The sequence below is a fragment of the Porites lutea genome, chromosome 7 (assembly GCF_958299795.1).
Source record: "Porites lutea chromosome 7, jaPorLute2.1, whole genome shotgun sequence".
Classification (NCBI taxonomy): Eukaryota; Metazoa; Cnidaria; class Anthozoa; order Scleractinia; family Poritidae; genus Porites; species Porites lutea.
The window spans coordinates 32,540,652-32,555,878 of record NC_133207.1 but is presented as its reverse complement, the minus strand read 5'-3'; the positions used below and the strand labels follow the sequence as shown (position 1 = coordinate 32,555,878).

Sequence of the window (15,227 nt, the reverse complement as noted above, 5' to 3'; positions counted from 1 at the left end):
GTTCAAAATTTCTCGGGGGGGGGGGGGGCATGCCCCCGATCCCCCCTAGCAACTCCCGCCTGCCTCGGTTGGCCGTTTGGTCTGGCTACGGCACTGGACAAGCGACGTATTTCTCAACCAAAAACCCGATAAACAAACTAGCCATGAATAACAGAAGACTCTTGATAGCAGCTGAATTTCATTTTGTACAATGTTCAGTGGAAAAAGACATGCAGTTAAAAACATCACAAGTTGACACAAAACTCTGTCCACTTCAGCTGTCAAAGTAAACAAGTTTCAAGATGCTGCATAAATTTTCCGCATGAACTCACCTGTCAAATTTTGACCAATCAGAGCATAAAAATTGGACGTAGAGCGTGACCAAAGCGTGACCTTGGTGAGAAAAGTCAAAAGCAACTGGCATGTCTTCCCTGCCTGTAAAAACTGGCTGAATCTTAGCTTCCGAGGTCAGTTTGAAATCAAAATTTTAATTGTGCGGCACATATAAAACACAACATATTTCATATGATTTGAAAAAATTAAACTTGAGCCTGCAATCATTTGACGACTAGTAACTTGTCAGCGGATGACTTCAAAAAATACTCGACCTCGATGGGTCGACACCTGAGCCCGCGATACGGTCAGGTGATACTGGTCAGCGGGACCTTGTTTTGACAGCTGTCAACTGATCACAACATGATGTGTAATATGTGTGCAATATCAGTCTTCCTGTGCTCCCAAACTGGCTAGAAAGTGTGAAATTGAACATTGGTTTCCCTGTGGTGCGGACGGACAAGCAGCGGGCGGGTGGGCGGTGTACGGTGAAGTGATTACCAAATTTTCTAGGATGGGTAGATTTACTTACCCTTGGTGCTCCGCAGGCGCGCTTCGCGCGCCAGAGCTCCGCTATTAATGTATGGGGTTATACGGAAATCGTGCATAATCTGTGCTTTGTCTCGACCAGTTTTTTGTTCAGTGAAACATTTTTTTTTCTTCATTTGATCTTAATATGCATGGGCCTAATCTGGCCTTCTTTTAATTTTTTCCATCGTGATATTATCCACATTTTGAAGGTGGATGAGGAGCCAGAGAGGCAGATGTCGAAACAGTGACCCTAAGATAAATACATGTACGTTTTCTGTCAAACCAAAACCTGTCAACTGAGCTTCTAATTACGTAGGCTAAGTGTGAATGTTGTTCTTGTCTCTAAATAGGTGCTTGAAATGGGGGTCTGTGAACCAGGTGAAATAGTGGCTGGGATTGTAGTATTCCAAAACCAGCTGGGTATGACTATGAACCAGCTATAATTCAGTTCTAAAACATGGATAAAAAAATGAATTGCTTCAAAGGGTGCATATATGACTATCCACTGAATAGACAAGAGCGGAAGGGGCCTGGGATGACAAGGGTTTTGGAGTGTTTTGCTCCAGAGTCTCCTTTAGCATAGTGGGCTTTTAGTTGCCTAGTCGCAGCCAATGCGTTTCGGATCATGTGGTCCTAATGAAGTGAATTAGTTTCCTGCCAGTTCGCCTAAGATACGTCAGCGAAATGAAATGACCAAGAAGGCCTGGGAAAATGGCGCACAGAGACTGGTAAGGCTTTTAGCTTGTTTAGGTGTGGGGCTGTGAGGTTGAAGCTGTTAGATGTGCTGGCTAAAATACTTCCAAAGCCACTTTAAGGTGTTGGTTAGTCTTGGTCATAGTGTCTGTATCATGATGATATCATCAGAAATAATCAGATTAACCCAACTATTAAACTGATAATTGATTATAGTAGATTGTAGTTGTGACCCCTGTTGACCACTTTCAACACTGAAAATCATTTTCTCAGTGAACAAAACAAAAAACCTACCCTGCCAGCAGAGGCTTGTCTGTCGCATAGTTAAAGCAACTAAACATCATATAAACTGCATTATGAGCCTATCAAAAAGACAGCACAGATGTATTAATGTCCTTATTTGTCAACAACCGCATTGTTAATTTTCCACAATAATCAATTGAACAACTGTATAAGCAATACTCACTCTGCTTTAGGTTTCTGATCAATGATAGATTATGCTAGATAATCAGCTCACCTCTACCAAGTCATGTTTCAATTTTACAGTACGAAAGGGCTCATCTGACGAGCAAAGCGTGTTTGACTTAAAAGACCTATTATCCCCAAGTGAGATAGCAACTTTTACAGTGCACGTGACTCAGATAGGACTATCAAATTTCTGAACAACTGTAGTCTAGCCTTTAGTGAATTTTCACATAATGGCAAAGTGCAGCCCCAAGTCATATGTAAAATAAACCACAGTCAACGATTAAAGAAGTGTTTGCTCTAAAAATCAAATCTATTGCAAAGTGCATGGAGAATACATTTTTGATTGCTATATTGCAAACAATGGAAACACTTCATTTGTTTTTTGACATTTGAGAGGCAAAAAAACCAATAATAACAATATCTTAAATCATCTATTAATTAAGCCCCCCTCTCTGTGATAAGCCCTCCTTTTCAGAGGAGGAAAGCTTTAACAATAAGCTCCCCTCCGTTTAACCCCCACCTCCCCTCCCCTCCCCTTATTATTCTTCACTAATAAATAAAAGATTGTATCAATCAATGACGACTGTAAAACTTCATGTGGACCAATCCTGGATGGTTTATTCACCAAGTGGAAGTTCGGATTTGTTTTTGATCCTCCGCTGCTCGACCTCCAACCTTCTTGTACTTGGGCTTTTTCACTTGGCATTTTTGTTTTTTGTGGGAAACTAATACCAGCGTCTTTGCTAGATTAAATACATGTTACATGTAAGGCCCCCATCTCATATTCATAACTTCATCATCATTTTTTCACAGGTTTATAACGAACCAATTCAACGACCTGCTCCCAGTTGGCTCTTTAGCTTTTATTGGTAGACAGTGCTGCACGGGTATCGCAGGGGTCAGTGGTTTGAATCCCATGCAAGCCTGAATTTTTTTCAGGCTTTCTTTTCGCAACTGCAAAAGTTACGTATATAACTGCGATGATCATCTTTCGTTTAAGCCCCCATCTCTATTACCCAGAAGCATTGTGAACACAGGGTTAGATATCAAAAGCCGATTAGAAAGCTTAAGTCTAAAAACTGTGAAGTAGATGAAGATTGGCTATAATTTTATTACCTGCTGTACCAGATCAAGTGACAAAATATCCAAACTGAAACAAGGAACTGTTTAATTTTAATGTTATTACAACCAAAGTTTCCTCAAATTATAACAAAACAGTGTTCTCAGCTCAGGTTCTTGTTTTCAGAAGAAAATTGTTTTTTTACAGATCAGAGTTCAATTAAAATGTGCACAGATAGAAAAACAATGGTTGCAGACTGCATGAGCCAGCAAGACTGTAAATTGAATGAAACCAAAAATATCGTAATAAAGGTGGCGTCATCATCAACATTACCTTGTTCCGAGAAGTACATGTAAGGCCTAGAAGCGAAGTTTATATTTTTCCCGTAAATTACACCGACCTGATTCCTGAAGGAGTTGTTGGCTGTTCTGATCGTATTGAATTAGAGCAGAATAATGTCTGCTGATGTCACAAACTCGCTCATGAATCCATAGCAACAGGCTAGCAATTTGCACCACAGACGAAACTAAACTCTGGTTATATAAGTCTGTCTGTGAAACAGCGCCGGAATCCTTATTCTACGGGGGCCCCACCTGTGTACTAGGATTTGAGTATGAGCAATGATTGGCCTGTTAAAAAAGCAATTGCCGATTTGCCTCTTTAGAAATGCAAAATGCACTTCCGGTAATTCGTCGAGTCCAGGTAGGATCTGTTCGGTTTAGATTATTTGGCATATCCTTAAATACTGCTAAGATGAAATATGTCATTTAAAAGGTGTTAAATGTCAGTGATCTATCCTAGTTGTTTTTGTCAATGTAACTGTAGTGAGCACGAAGTGCTCGCAATCTTAACACTTTTTTTTTTACAGAAGACTACTATTTAGACAGGCATTAGAGGGCATTGCTGCTTGTCATTATCAATTCACAATAATCAAAGAAGAATAAAGAATCAACACAATATGTCGGGTGAGTCAATAAAGAGTCGCGCATCGGTGAAGAATAGCCAACAGCATCTTGGAAATGGGCGTCGATAAAATCCGGAACATGGAACATTCCGGAACATTCCGGAACATCCCGGAACATGAAAAAATTAAAATATTTTTTTATGAAAAAAATAATTAATCAAACAACACTAATAATAATAAATAATAAAAGGAACAATAGATAGAAAACAATTTTTGCAAAAATTTATAATAACAAAATAAATAACATAGCATAAAAACGAAAAATAAAGAAACAAACAAAGAAAGAAAGAACAAGAAACTGGTATCATCTCCGAGTATGAGAAAACAATATTTTGTCGCAATGACTTTTTTGCAGTGGGCGAGTGAGGGTCCGTTCAAATGACAGTAATGCGTGAAGGCTTGCTTGTAAATTCAAAATATATTAAAAGGGTCGCAAGGAGAGGGTTTTCAAGCTTTCGTTACACAGCCACGTCTTGTAAACGTTTGCCATGCGGTTTAACGGTTATCCATTTACGGCTTTGCGACCGTAAGAAGAGCTTAGCGGCTCGTCGCTTTAGACATGGATAATTAAATTAAAGATTCACATTCGCCGTGAATAGTTGCAGTGGCAGTGGTAGCGCAGCGGTAGTTTCTAACTGTTATCTGTGTTAGAGGGTGGTAACCCTATTGCTAGGCATCATGGGAAGGGGCTTGAGAGAGCCACGTTCTGTCATGGCGTTGAGTTGAGTTACTGTCTTGTTACTGTTAGAGCTCTCACCGAAACATGGCACCAGGAGTGTGAACAAACGCTGATTATTCTGCTGCTATCGATCTGCTATCGATCTGACTTTCTGTGATCTTGTTTGTCTGTGAGTGTGGAATCTCGTGGATCGCTCAAACATACTGCCTGGATCTTCGCGCCAAAAACTACGAGTTAAACATGTCGGAAGAAGGAGCCGAAGCTGCGGCCCCAGCTCAAGATCAAAATCAAGGTTTCTTTACTGGTAATATCATGAACTTCGAGCGACCCAAGTTCGATTCCCGCCGGGAGAATCGGCTAGAAGCATTGAAAGCCTTCAAAAAGAAATGTGGTTACATCTTCAAAGGAAGTCTTGTGAATATTTCGAATGAAAGAAAATGTATTCTGGTTCAAGATTGGCTTGGCCCTGAAGGTCAAAAGATATACGACAGCCAGGACTGGTTTGAAGGTGAGGATGTAAACGACTATGATCTGATGTGGACTAAGTTGGAGCGAGCGGTAAGTCCAGAATGTAACGAGATTGTTGCTTCTAAGAAATTTAAAGAACGAGTGCAAAAACCTGGAGAGACAATAACTGCTTTTGTCACTGATCTGCTGCTGTTAGTGAAAGACTGTAATTATGTAGACGAAGATAGACAAGTGAGAGATCAGTTTGTTTATGCTGTCTCTGATGAAGAACTAAAGAAAAGATTGCTAGAAAAAGGAAACACTCTCACAAGAGTTGAAGCTATTACAATTGGCAAGGCTTATGAAAGTACAAAGATTGAAGTCCAAGAGTGCAGTGCAAACCGAACTCCTGCAAAAGAGAGTATAAAAGCTGTTTCTAAAGATAAGCCCAAGAAAGTCCTCATTTGTAATTACTGTGCAAACAAGAAGGGAGCTCATAGCTTTTCAGACAAGAAACTCTGCCCCGCCTGGGGAGCAGTCTGCAGAAAATGCAAGGCCAAAAATCACTTTCAAGACTCAAAGGAGTGTAAACGCTTACAAAAAGGAAAACAGGAGAAACACTCAGATCCAAAACAATCAAAATCAACCTCAAAACCGTTTGTACTGAGAGTAGAAGAAGATGGTGAGGATCACTATTATGAAGTTCTTGACAAAATCTGTGTGCTTAATCAAAACTGTGATCACAAGAAAGCTTTTGCAAACCTACTGCTGTCGAAGAAAAGAATTCCTGTTAGCTTTCAGATAGACTCTGGTTCAACATGTAGCATCCTCCCTGTGAATGTGTACAAAGACATCAGTGGAGATTATGATCTCACTGACCTTAACACTGTAGTCAAGCCTGTTCCTGTCTCTCTATGATGAAGAAACCAAAATTCAGACCCTGGGAACGAGAAAAGTCTTTGTGCTAAATCCTGCAACTAGTGAAGAAAGGATAATTCAGTTTAGAATTGTTGACAGAGACCTAACACCTCTGATCGGTCTAAATGACTCTGAAACACTCAAACTCATTGAGTTCTTAAGAGAGAATATTGCTGTAGTAGCCCCAGCCAACCCAAGTGTCCCTGTAACTGCCAGTGAAGTGACAGCACCACTCACCTTGGAGACCATTCTGACTAACTACCCTCAAGTCTTTGATGACAGTATAGGAAAGTTTGAGGGCGAACTACATCTTCACACAAGTAATGATGTCACTCCTCACAAAACAGCTCCTAGAGAAATCCCTCTCTCTGTGAGGAACAACTTTATTGCTGAAGTAAAAGACCTCCAACAGCAAGGTATAATTGAGAAAGTGACTGAGCCTACCGAATGGGTAAGTGCTCCTACAATTGTAAACAAACCTTCTGCTAAGAATGGAATTAGACTCTGCATAGACAGCAGACCACTGAACACGGCACTCAAACGATCTGAGTACCCAATCCCAACTGTTGATCATCTGCTTACAGACATTAGCAATGCTAAAGTATTCTCTCTAGCTGATATCAAGACTGCTTTTTGGCATATACCATTAGATGCAGAAAGCTCCTTGCTGACAACCTTCAATACCCCTCTTGGACGGATGAAATGGAAAAGAATGCCTTTTGGCATCAGTGTAGCACCTGAAGAATTTCAAAGAAGAATTGATGAGAACCTAGAAGGATTAGAAGGTGTGAAAGCCATAGCTGATGACATATTGATCTGGGGCGATGGAGAAAACATTGAAGAAGCAACAGCTAGCCATGATAAGAGATTGCTTGCCTTGTTGGAGCGATGCCATCAGAAGAATATTAAACTTAATAAGGAGAAGTTCCGGCTGAGGAAGACTGAGTTGTTCTACATGGGTGTGGTCCTTACAGACAAAGGAGTTAAACCTGACCCCAAGAAACAAGAGTGTATTCAGTCAATGCCTGCCCCAACAAACAAAGATGAAGTCAGAAGACTACTTGGTGTTGTTACCTACCTCTCAAGATTTTCAGAAGACTTGTCAACCAAGTTAGAACCGATACGAGCTCTGCTGAAGAACAACACTGCGTTTATCTGGGAAGAAAATGAACAGAAAGCTTTTGATGAAATTAAGACCCTCATTCTGAATGCACCACTGCTAAGATACTTCATTGTGGCTGAACAAGTTGAAGTCCAAGTGGACGCATCATCAAGAGGTTTAGGAGCCTGCCTCATGCAAGGCGGCCAACCTATACAATATGCATCGAGAGCATTAACAGACACTGAAAAACGTTACAGCCAAATCGAGAAAGAGATGCTTAGTATTGTATTTGGGCTCACTAGATTTCATACCTACACTTAATGTAGGAAAGTGACAGTCTATAACGACCACAAACCCCTTGCTGCCATATTGAAGAAACCTGTTGAAGATAACCCTGTTAGACTTCAGCGAATGCTATGTAGAATCATGGGATATGATGTCGAATTCAAGTATGTAAAAGGCAAAGACCTCTTTATTGCTGATGCCCTGAGCAGATCTCAACCGACTAACCAGCACCGAAGCAAGATTGAACAAGAGATTGAAACGGCAAAACTTGTTCATGAAGAACAAAGCTTAACAAGCAACTTCGCTGAGATTGCAGAAGCCACTGCAAAGGACGCTGTCTTACAGTCTGTCATCGACCACATATCACTGGGCTGGAAACCAAGCAAACGAAACGTTCCTGTTGAAATCTTACCTTATTGGAACATTAAGGATGAACTGTCCTTTAACGATGGAATCGTTTACAGGAGTGATCGCATCGTAGTCCCAGCAACACTCCGAAAGACTCTGATTATTAAATTACACCAAGCACATATGGGCACTGGGTCAACCCTTAGGCGTGCTAGAACTTCATTATGGTGGCCGGGAATGAACAATCAGTTGAAACAGTTCATTGCCTCATGTTAAGTCTGCAATGCTTTCCAGACTAAGAACCAAAAAGAAACACTAATCAGTCATGAAATTCCTAACAGACCCTGGTCAAAAGTTGGATCTGATATTTTTGAATGGAACAAAGAACACTATCTTGTTCTTGTTGACTATTACAGTGACTGGATTGAATTTGACTTGATGAAAAACCAAATTGCATGTGAAACCATTAATCTAATGCAAAAACAATTTGCGAGATGGGTAATTCCTGATGAGATCGTCACAGACTGTGGTAAGAACTACGACTCAGTCGAGTTCTCGCAATTCTGCCAACGAAAGAAGATTAAACATACCAAATCTTCACCATAACACCACCAAAGTAATGGAAAAGCTGATTATGCTGTGAAGATTGTCAAAACTTTGCTGAAGAAAGCTGAGAAAACAAAATTGAGTCCGTACGAAGCATTACTTGACCAACACAACACGCCTACTGCTGGCATGACGACATCTCCCGCACAAAGATTCCTAAACCGTCGAACAAGAACTGAAGTACCTATGAAAGCGACATTACTGACACCTGAGATTGCAGAAACAGTGTTAGCAGAGAAAACTAAGAAACACCAGAAATCTCAAGCCTATTATGACCGCACTGCTAAAGACTTAAATGAATTAAAGCCTGGCGATACCGTTAGAGTCAAGCCTGAAGGTCTGTTGAAAGGACAGGAGTGGAAGAAAGGAACTGTCTCACAGAACTGTGGATACCGTTCATACGATGTTAATGTGGATGGTAAACTGCTCAGGAGAAACCGTGTATATCTTAAGGCAGATCAGCAAGTCAAAGTTACGGAACCCTCCTCGAAATCTGCAGAACAGAAACCAACAGCCGAAGACCTACCTGTAGTTGTTGTTGAAAAGAATGGAAAAAAAGTCAAACCACTAAAAGACAATGCAAAGGCTGCAGAACCTGCTAAATGCACTAAGATGGACCTTATTACTGTTAAACGTACTCGTTCGGGACGCTTAGTGAAAACGCCGCAAAGATACTCTAGTTAAACGTAAAATTGTAAATTTTACTGGGGGGAAGGTGTTAGAGGGTGGTAACCCTATTGCTAGGCATCATGGGAAGGGGCTTGAGAGAGACACGTTCTGTCATGGCGTTGAGTTGAGTTACTGTCTTGTTACTGTTAGAGCTCTCACCGAAACAATCTGTTAGCCTGAATTTTAGCCGTCTCCCCGCAAACCCCTCTTGCGACTCGAGGAGACGTCTGAAATATCATGCTGACTGTAAACAGTATAGAAAGTACTACGAATGTGAGTATTGTTTACTAAAATCCAAAGACAGGAGCCGCTATACTCTTCTTAAGTTCACAGAGGCGCCTAGTCTGTAAGTAATTCATGTTCAAGTAAAGCAAAGCACCTCAAGTAAGCAAATGTCGCGGTTATATATAAGGACACTATATGTTGGCTTGAAATGAGCTACTTACCGACTTGGCTTGACATGAAATACTGCACCGACATTTCAGACCATTGCAGAACCGTAAATGAATAACCCCTCCCCTTTTTCCCTTCCTCCCTATCCCCTATCCCCTATCCCCTACCCCTTTCGACGCCTGCTACGCAGGCTAGATAACCGCCAAATGATTAACTCACGGCAAACAATTACAAGAGGAAACTGTGTGAGGAAAGCTTAAAAAACCCCTCTCCTCGCGACCCATTTTAATATATTTTGAATTTAGAGGCAAGCCTTCACTTGTTACTGTCATTTGCATGAACCCTCACTCGCCCAACAAATTTCAATTTGTTGCGACAAAATATTGTTTTCTCATACTCAGAGAGGATACCAGTTTCTTTTTCTTGATTATTTCATTATTCTTCGTTTTTCTTTTGTTATTTTACGTTATTATTAATTTTTACAAAAATTATTTTATTATTATTAATTTTTTTTTTTCATGAAAATTATTTTTATTTTTTCATGTTCCGGGATGTTCCGGAATGTTCCGGGTTTTATCGACGCCCCTTGGAAATGAGGCCAACGTAACTTTGCGCAAAAATATCAACCTTGTTCCCACGCTACTTTCTCACTTTCACATGATGTTATATTTTTGATGGTGTCACCTTTACAAGGAAGATTTTTCAGGAGCACCCAACGGCAATTTTCGGAAAATATCTGTTCGGAAAACGAATTGAGATGTAGAATTTTCGGAACATTTGTTGTAAAATTTCTTGCTTGCCTGCCTCTCGTGGGATTTTCGAACATCTACAAAATGGTAAAATTACCCATTTTTAACGGATTTTGACCCTAAGAAAGGCCACCTAGAATTTTCGGGAGCCTTTTCCTGGCTGAAATTTTCGAGAAGGTAAGTTTTTATCCCTATAATTTTCGGATCACTAGACTTTCAGCTACGAAATCCGAACAGATGAAACATTTTTAGGGGATAAAAATATGCCTAAATCTACCGTTTAAATACTAAAATACGTTCAACAATGCTATGTTAAGTGGTTTTGAACTATATCCTCGTTGAGTGCCCCTGATTTTTGGTGTCTTTTAATTTACAATCTGCAGTCTGTGGTCTACAGTCTGCGGTCTGTAGCCTGCAGTCTGCAGTATGCAGTCTGCAGTCTGCAAATGTCATACACCGGAAAAACAATAGTCAGAAATCTTATGAAGATCTGTAACAAAACTAACGATAATTTATAAGTTTAAAGTGTCTGCGAATCAATAAAGGCTAGTCGAATTTCGGAGCGGCAAAGGTTTTAGAGTATCATGACAAAAAATTTCCTGGCTTCAGAGGTTCGTTCTAGAAATTCCTAAGATGAAATAAACTGCGCTCACAGTTAGAAAAAGCTCCCCCTTGCACGAAAAAAGAAAACTGAACCTATGGCACTCAGGGTAGGCACAAAAAGAAAACTGTGTCAGAAAAAAGGCCGGTATCGAGAAATTAAGTTGTAGACAGTTGTCAAGTGCCGTGTACGCTATAGAACGTTCAGGCTTAAAACAAACGAAAAAAAAAGGTCGTTTAACAGAAAATAAGATCGCTATATCATTCTACCGTATTCCTTTGGCAAGAAATCTACCGATGAAAAAACAAGCTGACGATTTAGACGCCTAATCACCACCAGTGTTTTTCTCTCTTTATGCTTGAAGATGAATTTAAGTAAAACCTTCATACACCAAGAAGGGTGGCTTCAAAAACGAAAAAGGCCCGAAGATAATTATTGGTGGTAGAAAAGAATAGTGTCTTGACCGCTGTTCTTCCTCTGACAACAACGAGTCTTCAAACGTTTGAGCTCCTTACAAAGCTATCTTCTCTATTTTCCTAAAGACCAAGTTTCGACTAACAGAATTGAATTTATATACATCTACTGTCAATATAGCAAAATTTTTAGTTTAACCTTGTAAAATCATTTTCTTTAAAATCTTTCCTAATAATTGGAGAGGCTTTTCATTTCGGGTGGTTAGTAGAATCTCGTTATTGACCCTCTTTTACCACTCATTATATTATTATTTAAAAGTTTATAGATCGGTTAATTTGTTGCTTTGGGGTATGTTATTTTTATCCCCATATAACGATGAAGTAGCAAAAAACTAAGACCCGTACCGAAGATGATAACTTATAAAAAAGAACAGTCACTTGACTGTTGTTCGAGTTCCTTACTAGACAACAACAAGTCAAACACCCACCTACATTTTCTAAAATTCTTGTTTCGACTGGTTCTTCTTTGTTCATAAACCTTTGGGGGATTCTTAACAAAAACTAAGCGAAAATAATCCTTTTAAGTTTGTTCCTAATAACGGCAAAGGCGTTTTTATAGGCGTGGTTAGTAGAATGTCGTTTTTGACTTTTATTCACCATTCATTGAATCACTCTGTAAAACAATCATATTTCAGCTTATTTGTTATAATAATTACAAGGTTAGGAGCCCATCAAATTGGGCTCCTGACAAGGTTAAATAATCTTGAACTTGTTTTGGTGCGTGTACTTTTTATCCGCATATACCGGCCGGTGACGTGGGACTATCGTCATTCTTTCCAGGATTAAAAACGGTGAAAAGAAATCTACGGATAAAAAGAAAAACTAACGATTTAGACCCCTAATCACCCTCGATGTTTAGCTTTCTGTAAGCTTGAAGTAAATTTAAATAAAAACTTCATACACCAGGAACGGTGGCTTCGGTAAAGAATAAGGCCCGAAGATGATACTTGGTGGTAGAAAAGAATAGTGACTGTCTGTTGAACGTTGTACTTCCTTTGACGACAACTAGTTAAACTTTCGAGCTGCTTACAAAGCTATCTTCTCGATTTTCCTAAAAACCATATTTCGATGAGAATTGACCTTATTTACATTCAAATGTAGCAATTTCTTAGGCTAAACTGTGAAAGATCAATTTCCTTTAAAAAGGGGAAAGGCTTTTCGTTGCGCGCGGTAAGTAGAGTCTCCTTTTTGACCCTCTTTTACCATTCATCATATTATTCTTAGGTTTTACAATTCATTCTTTAGAACTTTATTTTTCAGCTTATTGGTTGCTATAACTTCTCAAAACCGTGGTAAACGGGTCCACACTCTTTCCAACATCAATAGCACAGCATAAAGGGAAATTAAAGTGTTTCCGTTAAGTGGAGGACAAGCAACATTGTACGCCGCTTTGACTAAAGCGGGACCCACCCTAGACAGTACTAGCGACGAATTATAGCATGTCGCAGTTTGAAAGTATCAAAAAAAGATGCCTTTCTGAAATGGTATTCTCTTGAAAGAATTTTTTTTTTCGACATGACCGCGTATGTTGAAGTCAATGATTAAGAAAACTAACATTTTGAGTTTAGCTCTATAACCAGAATATGATACCATCAACTGACATGATACAACTTACCTTGACTCTGAAGATGACCGCACAGGTTGTCGAAATATTAGTCAATGTCAACAATAACAGTCCTATTCAGGACTACGTTTACCCCGACGATGAAACTCAACCTACTTTTGAAATGACTCCTAGATTCAAACCTTTCACATGATCGCATGATAATTAGTGAAAGGAAAGAATACAGTCGAACCTCTGGGCACGGACACCTCTAATACGGACTCCTCTCTATTACGGACAGTTTCCAATGTCCCGACAAAATTGTGACATATTTTCTTTAAAAAAAGACCTCCATAATACCGACTCTCTCAAATACGGACAACGGACACGAAATGTCGACCCCAGAGAGTAAATTCATATGAACTTAACCTCTTTATTACGGATACTACTGTGATCAGGTGCCGATCCCGAATCCCGATCAGGTGAACCTGCACAGGGTGAATCTCGTTTTTGACCTTCTTTTACCATTCTTTGTATTATTCTTTAAAACAATTTTTGTCAGCTTTTTTAACTTAAGAATCATCTTGTAAATGTCTGACCTTGATACCCACTTAAAATCGTGCCGTAAAAAAATAAAGAGTCGACAATCTTTCCAACATCACTAATTTTCCAACACCACTAAAAGGAAATTAAATAGTTTTTTATCAGTTTGATTACAGGCAATATTGTACGCCGATTCGACTTAAGCAGGATCCAAAATTTTCGAAGAATTATAGCATGTCATTTTGCTAGTATAAAAAGTTCATGTCTTTAAAAAAGGTGTTTTTTTGAAAGAAAATCTCTTTTTTGACACTGATAGAGTAGGTTTAAGACAATAATTACGAATCAATAATTAAGCAAACTAACGTTTTGGCAACCCGTTCACCACCGGAGTTTAGCTTTCTAAAAAGCTTTAACAGAACTGACTATCGATTGCATCGGTGATAACAAAATTCAAAATACCCTTCATACAAGAAGTCCAAGAAGGGTGGCTTCGGAGAAGAATAAGACCGGCCGAAGATGATAACTAGTAGTAAAAAAGATTAATATCTAAGATTCCAACACCCTTTCATTTTTCATTTTTTGATTAACCTTTACAAATATTTGCGTGAACCTTTTTATCACATAAAACGAGAAGATAAGACGTCCTTTTTTGGCTTCATAAGCCATTGGAAAAGTTGTTTTGATTAGTTTGCCAAAGGCAAGAAAATCTACATCGACTCAAGTTTGCACCCAAAATCAGATATTCATTATCTGAAAAAGGTTCTTTTGAAGGAAAGACTCCATCTATGACATCTACTAAGATAAATGGGCATTTCACTTCATTCAGCTGCCAAAGTAAACAATGAGTAAATGACAGCGCTATTTTGTTTTTATTCCGTCATCGAGATCCAAGCTAACAGACATTAAGAAGGCGGCGCAGTGAGTAGAAGGAGTCTTTCTAACATCGGTGCCTTTCTTGCGAGTGAACGCAGATGAAACCGTACAGACATGGCGAAGACGTCTTAGTATACGTTTTGGTTACCTTTGTCTTTGGCCGAAACTCGAGACAGCTGACTAAAACTGAGGAAAAGCGCAACAACTAAAATAAGCCCAGGTAATACTGAAAGCATCAACAGCTGTGGCACCAGGTTATCGATGCCATGAAACAAAACTATCAGACTTGGCATTAAACTCAGAAAATGCTCCATTATCCGTGAAGCCCAGCAATGCATGCTGGTAGATATAGGTGCAAGTTTTGAGTTAAACCAGTTTTGTTTAAAGTTAATTTTTCTCGTTTTCAGTCCGTTTTCGTGAGGCTCCCTTGATTTTACTTTTACTTTTCTTGTAATTTAACATGAAAACTCACTTAACTCACTAGAAAAAAGAGAAAGAATAAAAAAATAACGAAAAGAATAAGCACCAAAAATTCAGATTTTTAATAGGCAGTCCTCGGCCCCCATGGCCGTTGTATTGGAGTAGCCTTGGAGTTTTATAACCTCATTGGCTGCTAAATTTTTGCGTCAGCCTTATGCAATATTATTCAATCAATCAATCATTTTTCAATCAATCATTTATTTTGACACGTCACGTCGAGGAACTAGAAAACTCGTTCAAAATACGAACGTGTATAAATAAAATCTATAATAATTACAGCTATGTTATAATATTATTTCAATTTCAATAAATATATAAAAAACTTAGTAATAAAAACATAAAATATAAAAAGCTAAAACCTACTAAAAAGCCATATACTAAAAACGTGACTGGAAAACTATAATACATGTTCTAAAAACAGTAAAAAGCTACAATCGTACACTATGACACGTTCTAAAAAGCTGCAATCGAACAATTTACTTCTGAAGTC

At 39.0% G+C, this 15,227-nt stretch overlaps 1 protein-coding gene across 1 annotated transcript; it reads left to right on the top strand.

Annotated features, from left to right (window-relative positions):
* The first annotated feature begins 4,947 nt into the window (after positions 1–4,947).
* Positions 4,948–7,495, top strand: LOC140944805 (uncharacterized). The gene is made up of 2 exons (XM_073393909.1): positions 4,948–5,943; positions 6,047–7,495. The coding sequence occupies exons 1-2, from the start codon at positions 4,948–4,950 to the stop codon at positions 7,493–7,495; spliced, it is 2,445 nt and encodes an 814-aa protein (XP_073250010.1).
* Positions 7,496–15,227: the final 7,732 nt, after the last annotated feature.